This window comes from Petromyzon marinus, unplaced genomic scaffold (genome assembly GCF_048934315.1).
Source record: "Petromyzon marinus isolate PM22_M1 ecotype Great Lakes invasive population unplaced genomic scaffold, UKy_Petmar_22M1.pri1.0 PM_Scaffold_17, whole genome shotgun sequence".
Taxonomy (NCBI): domain Eukaryota; kingdom Metazoa; phylum Chordata; class Hyperoartia; order Petromyzontiformes; family Petromyzontidae; genus Petromyzon; species Petromyzon marinus.
Window position 1 is genome coordinate 2,072,985 of NW_027423135.1, and position 14,768 is coordinate 2,087,752.

The 14,768-nt window shown below is 56.1% G+C and overlaps 1 protein-coding gene across 6 annotated transcripts in view; it reads left to right on the plus strand.

Moving 5' to 3' along the window:
- The window catches only part of LOC116956815 (telomerase Cajal body protein 1), a 34,996-nt gene that overhangs the window by 7,562 nt on the left and 12,666 nt on the right, over positions 1 to 14,768 (plus strand). For 3 of the 6 annotated variants that reach the window (XM_076063678.1, XM_076063683.1, XM_076063682.1), the window contains exons 3-9: positions 143 to 241; positions 2,480 to 2,582; positions 3,154 to 3,242; positions 4,933 to 5,023; positions 5,552 to 5,684; positions 8,828 to 9,039; positions 11,433 to 11,536. In XM_076063678.1, the coding sequence (XP_075919793.1) occupies positions 143 to 241; positions 2,480 to 2,582; positions 3,154 to 3,242; positions 4,933 to 5,023; positions 5,552 to 5,684; positions 8,828 to 9,039; positions 11,433 to 11,536 (831 nt within the window). The remainder of the gene's footprint in view (positions 1 to 142; positions 242 to 2,479; positions 2,583 to 3,153; positions 3,243 to 4,932; positions 5,024 to 5,551; positions 5,685 to 8,827; positions 9,040 to 11,432; positions 11,537 to 14,768) is intronic. The other 3 variants (XM_076063680.1, XM_076063681.1, XM_076063679.1) reach the window with 3 other exon arrangements.

Below are 14,768 nucleotides of genomic sequence, written 5' to 3' on the forward strand. Positions count from 1 at the left end.
TGTTGTTGATGATGATGTGTGGTGATGATGGTGATGTGTGTGTGTTGTTGATGATGATGTGTGGTGATGATGGTGATGTGTGTGTTGTTGATGATGATGTGTGGTGATGATGGTGGTGTGTGTGTGTTGTTGGTGGTGCCAGTGGTGAGGCCTGCAGCCTGTCCTCACCGCCACGCCTCCTGGCCCACTCCACCTCGGAGTTTGCTTCCTCACCCGACAATTTCCTCAAGGGCTGCCTCTGGTGAGCGCGAGCGGTGGTGAGCGGTGGTGGTGAGTGGTGAGTGGTGGTAGTGAGTGGTGAGTGAGTGGTGAGTGGCGAGTGAGTGAGTGGTGAGTGAGTGGTGGTAGTGAGTGGTGGTGAGTGGTGGTGAGCAGGGGTGGTGAGAGCGGTGGTGAGTGGTGAATGCGAGTGGTGAGAGCGGTGAGAGCGGTGGTGAGTGGTGGTGAGCGGTGGTGAATGCAAGCGGTGGTGAGCGTGGTAGTTGTGAGTGGTGAGAGCGGTGGTGAGCGTGGTGGTAGTGAGTGGTGAGTGAGTGGTGAGAGCGGTGGTGGTAGTGAGTGGTGGTAGTGAGTGGTGAGTGGTGCGAGTGGTGTTAGTGGTGGTGAGTGGTGAGTGAGTGGTGGTAGTGAGTGGTGAGCGTGGTAGTTGTGAGTGGTGAGAGCGGTGGTGAGCGTGGTGGTGAGTGGTGAGTGAGTGGTGGTAGTGAGTGGTGAATGAGTTTTGGTAGTGAGTGGTGAGTGAGTGGTGGTAGTGAGTGGTGAGTTGAGTCGTGAGTGGTGTGAGTGAGTGGTGAGCGTGGTGGTTGTGAGTGGTGAGTGAGTGGTGGTAGAGAGTGGTGAGTGAGTGGTAGTAGTAAGTGGGGAGTGAGTGGGGAGTGAGTGGTGAGTGAGTGGTGGTAGTGAGTGGTGGTACTGAGTGGTGAGTGTGTGGTGATAGTGAGTGGTGGTAGTGAGTGGTGAGTGAGTGGTGGGAGTGAGTGGTGAGTGAGTGGTGGTACTGAGTGGTGAGTGAGTGGTGGTAGTGAGTGGTAAGTGTGGTGGTAGTGAGTTGTGAGTGAGTGGTGGTAGTGAGTGGTGAGTGAGTGGTGGTAGTGAGTGGTGAGGGAGTGGTGGTAGTGGTGAGTAAGTGGTGGGAGTGAGTGGTGAGTGAGTGGTGGTAGTGAGTGGTGGTAGTGAGTGGTGAGTGAGTGGTGGTGAGTGTGTGGTGGGTGAGTGGTGAGTGAGTGGTGGTAGTGAGTGGTGGTAGTGAGGAGTGAGTGGTGGTAGTGAGTGGTGGTAGTGAGTGGTGGTAGTGAGTGGTGGTAGTGAGTGGTGAGTGAGTGGTGGTAGTGAGTGGTGTTAGTGAGGGGTGAGTGGTGGTAGTGAGTGGTGAGTGAGTGGTGAGTGAGTGAGTGGTGGTAGTGAGTGGTGAGTGAGCGGTGAGTGGTGAGTGAATGAGTGAGTGGTGGTAGTGAGTGGTGGTAGTGAGTGGTGAGTGAGTGGTGGTAGTGAGTGGTGAGTGAGTGGTGAGTGAGTGAGTGAGTGGTGAGTAAGTGGTGGTAGTGAGTGATGGTGGTAGTGGTGAGTAAGTGGTGGTAGTGAGTGGTGGTAGTGAGGAGTGAGTGGTGGTGGTGAGTGAGTGGTGAGTGAGTGGTGGTAGTGAGTGGTGGTAGTGGTGAGTGAGTGGTGGTAGTGAGGAGTGAGTGAGTGAGTGGTGAGTGAGTGGTGAGTGAGTGGTGGTAGTAAGTGGTGAGTGAGTGGTGAGTGTGTGGTGGTAGTGAGTGGTGAGTGTGTGGTGGTAGTGAGTGGTGAGTGTGTGGTGGTAGTGAGTGGTGGTAGTGAGTGAGTGGTGAGTGAGTGAGTGAGTGGTGAGTAAGTGGTGGTAGTGAGTGATGGTGGTAGTGGTGAGTTGAGTGGTGGTAGTGAGTGGTGGTAGTGAGTGATGGTAGTGAGTGGTGGGAGTGAGTGGTGAGTGAGTGGTGAGTGAGTGGTGGTAGTGAGTGGTGGTAGTGGTGAGTGAGTGGTGGTAGTGAGGAGTGAGTGGTGATAGTAAGTGGTGAGTGAGTGGTGGTAGTGAGTGGTGAGTGAGTGGTGAGTGTGTGGTGGTAGTGAGTGGTGAGTGAGTGGTGAGTGTGTGGTGGTAGTGAGTGGTGGTAGTGAGTGGTGGTAGTGAGTGGTGGTAGTAGTGAGTGAGTGGTGAGTGAGTGAGTGGTGAGTGAGTGGTAAGTGAGTGGTGGTAGTGAGTGGTGAGTGAGTGGTTGCGATCATGGCATTTGTTGAGGTTGTGGTTCGTAACAGTGGTGGTGGTTGTTGTAGTTGTGGTTGTGGTGATTGTTGTAGTTATTGGTTGTTGTAGTTGTTGTAGTTATTGCTGTGGTGGTGGTTGTTGTAGTTATTGTTGTGGTGGTTGTTGTAGTTGTGGTGGTGGTTGTTGTAGTTGTGGTGGTGGTTGTTGTTGTTGTGGTGGTGATTGTTGTAGTATTTGTTGTTGTGGTTGCAGGGCCCCGGACGGAACTTGCTTCCTGACCAGCAGCGAGGATAACACGCTGAGAGTTTACAACCTCCCACTCACCACCACCACCACACTTCAGCCTGAACAGATGGTGAGTGTGGTACACTCACCACCAGTGTGGTACACTCACCACCACCACTCACCACCACCACTCACCACCACCACTCACCACCACCACCACCACGCTCCAGCCTGAACAGATGGTGAGTGTGGTACACTCACCACGCTACTCACCACCACCACTCACCACCCTACCCACCACCCTACCCACCACCCTACCCACCACCCTACCCACCACCCTACCCACCACCACCCTACCCACCACCCTACCCACCTCGCTACCCACCACCCTACCCACCACCCTACCCACCACCCTACCCACCGCCCTACCCACCACCCTACCCACCACCCTACCCACCACCCTACCCACCACCCTGCCCACCACCCTGCCCACCACCCTACCCACCACCCTGCCCACCACCCTGCCCACCACCCTGCCCACCACCCTACCCACCACCCTGCCCACCACCCTGCCCACCACCCTACCCACCACCCTACCCACCACCCTACCCACCACCCTACCCACCACCCTACCCACCACCCTACCCACCACCCTACCCACCACCCTACCCACCGCCCTGCTCTCTCTCGGTGTGTCCCAGGCCCCGGCTCTGCACATGCACGAGGCTGAGAGTGTCTATGACTTCTGCTGGTACCCGCTCATGAACTCCTACGACCCTGCATCGTGTGTGTGAGTGCCACTCATCGCACGCACACACACACACACGCACGCACGCACACACACGCACACATACACACGCACACACATACACGCACACACACACGCACACACACACACACGCACAGACACACACGCACACACACACACGCACAGACACGCACGCACACACACACACGCACACACACACACACATGCACACACACACACACGCACACGCACGCACACACACGCACACGCACGCACACACACGCACACGCACGCACACACACGCACACACACACACACACGCACACACACGCACACGCACACGCACGCACACATACGCACGCACACGCACGCACACACGCACACACATAAACGCACACACATACACGCACACACACACACAACAGAGACAAAGGTCCCCCGTGTAGCCTCTACACACTGCTGGGGCAAGTGCTGTTAGTAGCGAGTAGCAGCAGCACCTGTGAAGGTAGACACAGACAAAGGTCCCCCGTGTAGCCTCTAACAGACTGTAGGGGCAAGTGCTCTTAGTAGCAAGTAGCAGCAGCACCTGTGAAGGTAGACACAGACAAAGATCCCCCGTGTAGCCTCTAACAGACTGTAGGGGCAAGTGCTGTTAGTAGCAGCAGCACCTGTGAAGGTAGACACAGACAAAGATCCCCCGTGTAGCCTGTAACAGACTGCTGGGGCAAGTGCTGTTAGTAGCGAGTAGCAGCAGCACCTGTGAAGGTAGACACAGACAAAGATCCCCCGTGTAGCCTCTAACAGACTGCAGGGGCAAGTGCTGTTAGTAGCGAGTAGCAGCAGCACCTGTGAAGGTAGACACAGACAAAGATCCCCCGTGTAGTCTCTAACAGACTTCAGGGGCAAGTGCTGTTAGTAGCGAGTAGCAGCAGCAGCACCTGTGAAGGTAGACACAGACAAAGATCCCCCGTGTAGTCTCTAACAGACTGCAGGGGCAAGTGCTGTTAGCGAGTAGCAGCAGCACCTGTGAAGGTAGACACAGACAAAGATCCCCCGTGTAGCCTCTAACAGACTGTAGGGGCAAGTGCTGTTAGTAGCGAGTAGCAGCAGCACCTGTGAAGGTAGACACAGACAAAGATCCCCCGTGTAGCCTCTAACAGACTGCTGGGGCAAGTGCTGTTAGCGAGTAGCAGCACCACCTATAAAGGTAGACACAAAGATCCCCCGTGTAGCCTCTAACAGACTGTAGGGGCAAGTGCTGTTAGTAGCGAGTAGCAGCAGCACCTGTGAAGGTAGACACAGACAAAGATCCCCCGTGTAGCCTCTAACAGACTGTAGGAGCAAGTGCTGTTAGCGAGCAGCACCTATGAAGGCTACCGGCACTGTGGCACACGAGGGGGTGGGTGGCTACCAGCAACACGCGCGGTGGTGGTGATGGTGGCGGTGTGACGCGGTGGTGGTGTGACGTGGTGGTGTGACGTGGTGGCGGTGTGACGTGGTGGTGGTGATGGTGGCGGTGTGACGTGGTGGTGGTGATGATGGTGGTGTGACGCGGTGGCGGTGTGACGTGGTGGTGGTGATGGTGGCGGTGTGACGCGGTGGTGGTGTGACGTGGTGGCGGTGTGACATGGTGGCGGTGTGACGTGGTGGTGGTGGTGATGGTGGCGGTGTGACGCGGTGGTGGTGTGACGTGGTGGCGGTGTGACGTGGTGGTGGTGTGACGTTGTGCCAGGCTGGCGAGCACGAGCCGAGACAACCCCATCCACATGTGGGACGCGTTCACGGGCCAGCTGCGAGCGTCATACCGAGCCTACGACCACCTGGTAACACAAACAACAACAACAACAACACCGGTTGTGGCGGTGGTTGTGGTTGTGATGGTGGTTGTGGTTGTCGCTCTGGTTGTGGCTGTGGTTGTGGCTGTGGTGGTGGTTGTCGTGGTGGTTGTTGTGGTGGTTGTGATGGTGGTTGTGATGGTGGTTGTGGTGGTGGTTGTGGCTGTGGTTGTGATGGTGGTTGTGATGGTGGTTGTGGTGGTGGTGGTTGTGGTGGTTGTGGTTGTGATGGTGGTTGTGGTGGTGGTTGTGATGGTGATGGTGGTTGTGGCTGTGGTTGTGATGGTGGTTGTGGCTGTGGTTGTGATGGTGGTTGTGGCTGTGGTTGTGGCTGTGGTTGTGATGGTGGTTGTGATGGTGGTTGTGGTGGTGGTTGTTGTGGTGTCACGAGGACGAGCTGGAAGCGGCACGCTCGCTCTGTGGTGATGGTTGTGGTTGTTGTGGTGGTTGTGACTGTGGTTGTGGTTGTTGTGGTTGTGACTGTGGTTGTGGTTGTTGTGGTTGTGGTGTCACGAGGACGAGCTGGAAGCGGCACGCTCGCTCTGCTTCTCCCCCGACGGGCAGCACTTGGCGTGTGGCTTCCCCCGCTCGCTGCGTCTCTTCTCCACGGGGCGGCCCGGACGCGACTGTGAGGAGAGGAAGACCAGCGGTGAGGCTGTCCACCAATCAGAACCCCGCTAGACCCTAAACCAGTCCCGCTAAACCAGTCCCTAAACCAGCTCCTAAACCAGCTCCTAAACCAGTCCCTAAACCAGCTCCTAAACCAGCTCCTAAACCAGCCCCACTAAACCCTAAACCAGTCCCACTAAACCCGCTCCTAAACCAGCTCCTAAACCAGTCCCTAAACCAGTCCCGCTAGACCCTCTCCTAAACCAGTCCCGCTAAACCAGTCCCTAAACCAGCCCCGCTAAACCCTAAACCAGTCCCTAGACCAGCTCCTAAACCAGCTCCTAAACCCTCTCCAGAAACCAGTCCCTAAACCCTAAACCAGTCCCTAAACCCTAAACCAGTCCCGCTAAACCTTCTCCTAAACCCTCTCCTAAACCAGCTCCTAAACCAGTCCCTAAACCAGCTCCTAAACCCTAAACCAGTCCCACTAAACCCTAAACCAGTCCCACTAAACCCTAAACCAGTCCCACTAAACCCTAAACCAGTCCCACTAAACCCTAAACCGGCTCCACTAAACCCTAAACCAGCTCCACTAAACCCTAAACCAGTCCCACTAAACCCTAAACCAGTCCCACTAAACCCTAAACCAGTCCCACTAAACCCTAAACCAGTCCCACTAAACCCTAAACCAGCTCCACTAAACCCTAAACCAGCTCCACTAAACCCTAAACCAGTCCCACTAAACCCTAAACCAGTCCCACTAAACCCTAAACCAGCTCCACTAAACCCTAAACCAGTCCCACTAAACCCTAAACTAGTCCCACTAAACCCTAAACCAGCTCCACTAAACCCTAAACCAGTCCCACTAAACCCTAAACCAGTCCCACTAAACCCTAAACCAGTCCCACTAAACCCTAAACCAGTCCCTAAACCCTCTCCTAGACCAGCTCCTAGACCAGTCCCACTAAACCAGCTCCTAAACCAGTCCCACTAAACCCTAAACCAGTCCCTAAACCAGTCCCTAAACCAGCTCCTAAACCCTAAACCAGTCCCACTAAACCCTAAACCAGTCCCTAAACCAGTTCCTAAACCCTAAACCAGTCCCACTAAACCCTAAACCAGTCCCACTAAACCCTAAACCAGTCCCACTAAACCAGTCCCATTAAACCCTAAACCAGTCCCACTAAACCCTAAACCAGTCCCTAAACCAGTCTCTAAACCAGCTCCTAAACCCTAAACCAGTCCCACTAAACCCTAAACCAGCCCCGCTAAACCCTAAACCAGTCCCACTAAACCCTAAACCAGTCCCACTAAACCCTAAACCAGTCCCACTAAACCCTAAACCCTCTCCTAGACCAGCCCCGCTAAATCCTAAACCAGCCCCGCTAAATCAGCTCCACTGTGTATCCAAATGTACGTATGTATCTATCTATATGTGTGCGTGTATCTATATGTATGTGTGTGTGTACGTAGTGTAGCGGTAACACGCTGCGCTATGAACCTGGCGACCCGGGTTCGATTCCCGCTCACGGCCAACACCGGCGACGATTGGCATCCCCTAGGTCGACTCAGCCTCAAATCAGTACCTGGTGCGGAGTGTAGTAAACATCGCCACTGGGGAGACAAAGGCGGTCGGGCGTGATGCTGCTAGCCACCCACCCCCTCGTGTGCCGTTCCGGCCTTCATAGGTGCTCGCTAACAGTAGTTGCCCCTACAGTCTGTTAAGGCTATACGGGGGATCTTTGTCTTGTATCTATATGTGTGTGTGTATCTCTCTGTTCGTGTGTATCTGTGTGTGTGTATATCTCTATGTTCGTGTGTATCTGTGTGTGTATCTCTCTGTTCGTGTGTATCTGTGTGTGTGTATCTCTCTGTTCGTGTGTATCTGTGTGTGTGTATCTCTCTGTTTGTGTGTATCTGTGTGTGTGTATCTCTCTGTTCGTGTGTATCTGTGTGTGTGTATCTCTATGTTCGTGTGTATCTATGTGTGTGTGTATCTCTATGTTCGTGTGTATCTGTGTGTGTGTGTATCTCTCTGTTCGTGTGTATCTGTGTGTGTGTATCTCTCTGTTCGTGTGTATCTGTGTGTGTATCTCTCTGTTCGTGTGTATCTGTGTGTGTGTGTATCTCTCTGTTCGTGTGTATCTATGTGTGTGTGTGTATCTCTATGTTCTTGTGTATCTGTGTGTGTGTGTGTATCTCTATGTTCTTGTGTATCTGTGTGTGTGTACACTTCACGTACATAGCCTGGCACAAGCGTCGTGGTGACGTCACCGCCACTTAGTGGCGAATGGCGGTTGTTGTTGTTGTATCTCTATGTTCGTGTGTATCTGTATCTGTATGTGTGTGTGTATCTATGTGTGTGTGTATCTCTATGTTCGTGTGTATCTATGTGTGTGTATCTGTGTGTGTGTGTGTATCTGTGTGTGTGTATCTATGTTCGTGTGTATCTGTGTATCTCTATGTTCGTGTGTATCTATGTGTGTGTGTGTGTATCTGTGTGTGTGTGTGTGTATCTGTGTGTGTGTGTATCTGTGTGTGTGTATCTATGTTCGTGTGTATCTGTGTGTGTGTATCTCTATGTGTGTGTGTATCTCTGTGTGTGTGTGCATGTGTGTATCTATGTTCGTGTGTATCTGCGTGTGTGTGTGTATCTCTATGTTCGTGTGTATCTGTGTGTGTATCTCTATGTTTGTGTGTATCTGTGTGTGTGTATCTGTATGTGTGTGTGTGTATCTCTACGTTCGTGTGTATCTGTGTGTGTGTATATCTATGTTCGTGTGTGTGCGTGTGTATCTGTATGTGTGTGTGCGTGTGTCTGTGCGCGTGTGTGTGTGCGCGCGTGTGTCTGTGCGCGTGTGTCTGTGTGCGTGTGTCTGTGCGTGTGTGTGTGTGTCTGTGCGCGTGTGTCTGTGCGCGTGTGTGTGTGCGCGTGTGTGTGTGTCTGTGCGTGTGTGTCTGTGCGTGTGTCTGTGTGTCTGTGTGTGTGTGTGTGTCTGTGCGCGTGTGTGTGTGTGCGTGTGTGTCTGTGTGTGTGTCTGTGCGCGTGTGTGTGTGTGCGTGTGTGTCTATGCGTGTGTCTGTGCGCGCGTGTGTCTGTGCGTGTGTCTGTGTGTCTGTGTGCGTGTGTGTCTATGTGTCTGTGTGTGTCTGTGTGTGCGCGTGTGTGCATCCCCCGCTCAGCAGCGGGCGGTGTGGGCCTGGCGGGGATTGTGTCGTGCGTCTGCTACGACCCCACGGGCTACGTGTTGGCCTGCGGCTCGTACGGCCGCGACGTGGCGCTGTACGGCGCTCGCGAGCCGGCCCTCCTGGGCCTCCTGCGTGGCCACCGGGGGGGACTCACTCACCTCGCCTTCTCGCCCGACGGCCACACGCTCTACACGGGAGGGCGCAAGGTGACGTCGCCGTGACCACGCTCGCGGGGACGCGCGGCGGGGGGGAGACGCGCGGGGAGAGACACACGGGGGGGGAGACACACGGGGAGACACGGGGAGAGACACACGGGGAGAGACACACGGGGGGAGACACACGGGGAGAGACACACGGGGAGAGACACACGGGGGGAGACACACGGGGAGAGACACACGGGGAGAGACACACGGGGGGAGACACACGGGGAGAGACACGGGGGGAGACACACGGGGGGAGACGCGCGGGGAGAGACACACGGGGGGAGACACACGGGGAGACACGGGGGGAGAGACACGCGGGGAGACACGGGGGGACACGGGGGGACGGGCGGGGGGAGACGCGGGGAGACACGCGGGGAGACATGCGGGGAGACACACGGGGACGGGCGGGGGGAGACGCGGGGAGAGACGTGGACACGTGGAGAGACACGCGGGGACACGTGGGGGAGAAGCAGGGAGACACGTGGGTGGAGACACGTGGGTGGAGACACGTGGGTGGAGACACGTGGGTGGAGACACGTGGGTGGGGACACGTGGGTGGGGACACGTGGGTGGAGACACGTGGGTGGAGACACGTGGGTGGAGACACGTGGGTGGAGACACGTGGGTGGAGACACGTGGGTGGAGACACGTGGGTGGAGACACGTGGGTGGAGACACGTGGGGGGAGACACGTGGGTGGAGACACGTGGGTGGAGACACGTGGGGAGACACGTGGGGAGACACGTGGGTGGAGACACGTGGGTGGAGACACGTGGGTGGAGACACGTGGGTGGAGACACGTGGGTGGAGACACGTGGGGGGGGACACGTGGGGGGGGACACGTGGGGGGGGACACGTGGGTGGAGACACGTGGGTGGAGACACGTGGGTAGACACGTGGGTGGAGACACGTGGGGGGGGACACGTGGGGGGGGACACGTGGGTGGAGACACGTGGGTGGGTGGAGACACGTGGGTGGAGACACGTGGGTGGGTGGGGACACGTGGGTGGGTGGAGACACGTGGGTGGAGACACGTGGGTGGGTGGGGACACGTGGGTGGGTGGAGACACGTGGGTGGGGACACGTGGGTGGGTGGAGACACGTGGGTGGAGACACGTGGGTGGGTGGAGACACGTGGGTGGGGACACGTGGGTGGGTGGAGACACGTGGGTGGGGACACGTGGGTGGGTGGAGACACGTGGGTGGGGACACGTGGGTGGGTGGAGACACGTGGGTGGAGACACGTGGGTGGGTGGGGACACGTGGGTGGGTGGAGACACGTGGGTGGAGACACGTGGGTGGGTGGGGACACGTGGGTGGGTGGAGACACGTGGGTGGGGACACGTGGGTGGGTGGAGACACGTGGGTGGGGACACGTGGGTGGGTGGAGACACGTGGGTGGAGACACGTGGGTGGAGACACGTGGGTGGAGACACGTGGGTGGGTGGGGACACGTGGGTGGGTGGAGACACGTGGGGGGGGACACGTGGGTGGAGACACGTGGGTGGAGACACGTGGGTGGAGACACGTGGGTGGAGACACGTGGGTGGGTGGAGACACGTGGGTGGGGACACGTGGGTGGGGACACGTGGGTGGGTGGAGACACGTGGGTGGAGACACGTGGGTGGAGACACGTGGGTGGAGACACGTGGGTGGGTGGGGACACGTGGGTGGGTGGAGACACGTGGGTGGAGACACGTGGGTGGGTGGGGACACGTGGGTGGGTGGAGGCACGTGGGTGGGGACACGTGGGTGGGTGGAGACACGTGGGTGGGGACACGTGGGTGGGTGGAGACACGTGGGTGGGGACACGTGGGTGGGTGGGGACACGTGGGTGGGTGGAGACACGTGGGTGGGTGGAGACACGTGGGTGGAGACACGAGTGACCTCACCCACCTGGCCTTCTCCCCCGCCGGGCAGCCGCTGTGCACAGCTGGGCACACAGGGTGACGTGACGTCGTTGTTGTTGTTGATGTCATTGTTGACGTCGTTGTTGTTGTTGTTGACGTTGTTGTTGTTGACGTCGTTGTTGTTGACGTCATTGTTGTTGACGTTGTTGTTGTTGTTGTTGACGCTGTTGTTGATGTCATTGTTGACGTCGTTGTTGTTGTTGACGTCATTGTTGTTTATGTCATTGTTGACGTCGTTGTTGTTGACGTTGTTGTTGTTGACGTCGTCGTTGACGTTGTTGTTGTTGACGTCGTTGTTGTTGACGTTGTTGTTGTTGTTGACGTTGTTGTTGTTGACGTCGTTGTTGTTGTTGACGTTGTTGTTGACGTTGTTGTTGACGTCGTCGTTGACGTTGTTGACGTTGTTGTTGTTGACGTTGTTGTTGACGTTGTTGTTGTTGACGTCATTGTTGACGTTGTTGTTGTTGTTGTTTGTTGTTGTTGTCAGGACCCTGAGCTCCTGAGCTGGGATCTCCGAGTCCCAGGCGAGATCCTGTGCTCCTTCCCCCGCACCGTCTCCACCAACCAGCGCATCTACTTCCAGCTGAGCCGGTCAGCGAGCCACCTTGACCCGACCTTGACCCTGACCCGACCTGGACCCTGGCCCACCTGGACCCCAACGTGGCCTTGAACTCGACCCCGACCTGGCATCGTCCTTGACCCCAATGTGGCCTCGGACTCGACCTTGACCCCGATCTGGCTTCGTCCTTGAACCCAACGTGGCCTCGGACTCGACCTTGACCCGACCCGACCTTGACCCTGACCCACCTTGACCCCAACGTGGCCTCGGACTCGGCCTTGACCCCGATCTGGCATCGTCCTTGAACCCAACGTGGCCTCGGACTCGACCTTGACCCGACCCGACCTTGACCCCGACCCACCTGGACCCCAACGTGGCCTTGAACTCGACCCTGACCCGGCCTTGACCCCAACGCGGCTCTTGGACCCGACCTTAACCCCTGATCTGGCCTCACCCCTTGACCTCATCGTGCCACTTGCATTTGACCTTGCCCCTGACCTCCCTCCCGGCCTGCTGCTGCTGCTCGCTAACAGCACTTGCCCTGACAGTCTGTTACAGGCGCTCGCTATGACAGCACGTGCCCCGACAGTCTGTTACAGGCGCTCGCTATAACAGCACTTGCCCTGACAGTCTGTTACAGGCGCTCGCTATAACAGCACTTGCCCTGACAGTCTGTTACAGGCGCTTGCTATAACAGCACTTGCCCTGACAGTCTGTTACAGGGGCTCGCTATAACAGCACTTGCCCCGACAGTCTGTTACAGGGGCTCGCTATAACAGCACTTGCCCTGACAGTCTGTTACAGGGGCTCGCTAACAACACTTGCCCTGACAGTCTGTTACAGGCGCTCGCTATAACAGCACTTGCCCCGACAGTCTGTTACAGGCGCTCGCTATAACAGCACTTGCCCTGACAGTCTGTTACAGGGGCTCGCTATAACAGCACTTGCCCTGACAGTCTGTTACAGGCGCTCGCTATAACAGCACTTGCCCCGACAGTCTGTTACAGGCGCTCGCTATAACAGCACTTGCCCTGACAGTCTGTAACAGGGGCTCGCTATAACAGCACTTGCCCTGGCAGTCTGTTACAGGCACTCGCTATAACAGCACTTGCCCTGACAGTCTGTTACAGGGGCTCACTACAACAACACTTGCCCTGACAGTCTGTTACAGGGGCTCACTATAACAACACTTGCCCTGACAGTCTGTTACAGGGGCTCGCTATAACAGCACTTGCCCCGACAGTCTGTTACAGGGGCTCGCTATAACAACACTTGCCCCGACAGTCTGTTACAGGCGCTCGCTATAACAGCACTTGCCCTGACAGTCTGTTACAGGGGCTCGCTATAACAGCACTTGCCCTGACAGTCTGTTACAGGCACTCGCTATGACAGCACTTGCCCTGACAATCTGTAACAGGCGCTCGCTATAACAGCACTTGCCCTGACAGTCTGTTACAGGCGCTCACTATGACAACACGTGCCCCGACAGTCTGTTACAGGCGCTCGCTATAACAGCACTTGCCCCGACAGTCTGTTACAGGGGCTCGCTATAACAGCACTTGCCCCGACAGTCTGTTACAGGCACTCGCTATAACAGCACTTGCCCTGACAGTCTGTTACAGGCGCTCACTATGACAGCACGTGCCCCGACAGTCTGTTACAGGCGCTCGCTATAACAGCACTTGCCCCGACAGTCTGTTACAGGGGCTCGCTATAACAGCACTTGCCCCGACAGTCTGTTACAGGCACTCGCTATAACAGCACTTGCCCTGACAGTCTGTTACAGGCACTCACTATGACAGCACGTGCCTCGACAATCTGTTACAGGGGCTCGCTATAACAGCACTTGCCCTGACAGTCTGTTACAAGGGCTCGCTATAACAGCACTTGCCCTGACAGTCTGTTACAGGGGCTCGCTATAACAACACTTGCCCTGACAGTCTGTTACGGGGGCTCGCTATAACAGCACTTGCCCTGACAGTCTGTTACAGGGGCTCGCTATAACAACACTTGCCTGACAATCTGTTACAGGCGCTCGCTATAACAGCACTTGCCCCGACAGTCTGTTACAGGCACTCGCTATAACAGCACTTGCCCTGACAGTCTGTTACAGGCGCTCGCTATAACAGCACTTGCCCTGACAGTCTGTTACAGGGGCTCGCTATAACAGCACTTGCCTGACAATCTGTTACAGGCGCTCGCTATAACAGCACTTGCCCCGACAGTCTGTTACAGGCACTCGCTATAACAGCACTTGCCCTGACAGTCTGTTACAGGGGCTCGCTATAACAGCACTTGCCCTGACAGTCTGTTATAGGGGCTCGCTATAACAGCACTTGCCCTGACAGTCTGTTACGGGGGCTCGCTATAACAGCACTTGCCCTGACAGTCTGTTACAGGCACTCGCTATAACAGCACTTGCCCTGACAGTCTGTTACAGGCGCTCGCTATAACAGCACTTGCCCTGACAGTCTGTTACAGGGGCTCGCTATAACAGCACTTGCCTGACAATCTGTTACAGGCGCTCGCTATAACAGCACTTGCCCCGACAGTCTGTTACAGGCACTCGCTATAACAGCACTTGCCCTGACAGTCTGTTACAGGGGCTCGCTATAACAGCACTTGCCCTGACAGTCTGTTATAGGGGCTCGCTATAACAGCACTTGCCCTGACAGTCTGTTACGGGGGCTCGCTATAACAGCACTTGCCCTGACAGTCTGTTACAGGGGCTCGCTATAACAGCACTTGCCCCGACAGTCTGTTACAGGGGCTCGCTATAACAGCACGTGCCCTGACAGTCTGTTACAGGGGCTCGCTATGACAGCACTTGCCCTGACAGTCTGTTACAGGGGCTCGCTATAACAGCACTTGCCCTGACAGTCTGTTACAGGCACTCACTATGACAGCACTTGCCATGACAGTCTGTTACAGGCGCTCGCTATAACAGCACGTGCCCTGACAGTCTGTTACAGGCGCTCGCTATAACAGCACTTGCCCCAACAGTCTGTTACAGGGGCTCGCTATAACAGCACTTGCCCTGACAGTCTGTTACAGGGGCTCGCTCTAACAGCACTTGCCCCGACAGTCTGTTACAGGGGCTCGCTATAACAGCACTTGCCCTGACAGTCTGTTACAGGCGCTCGCTATAACAGCACTTGCCCTGACAGTCTGTTACAGGGGCTCGCTATAACAGCACGTGCCCTGACAGTCTGTTACAGGGGCTCGCTATAACAGCACTTGCCCCGACAGTCTGTTACAGGCGCT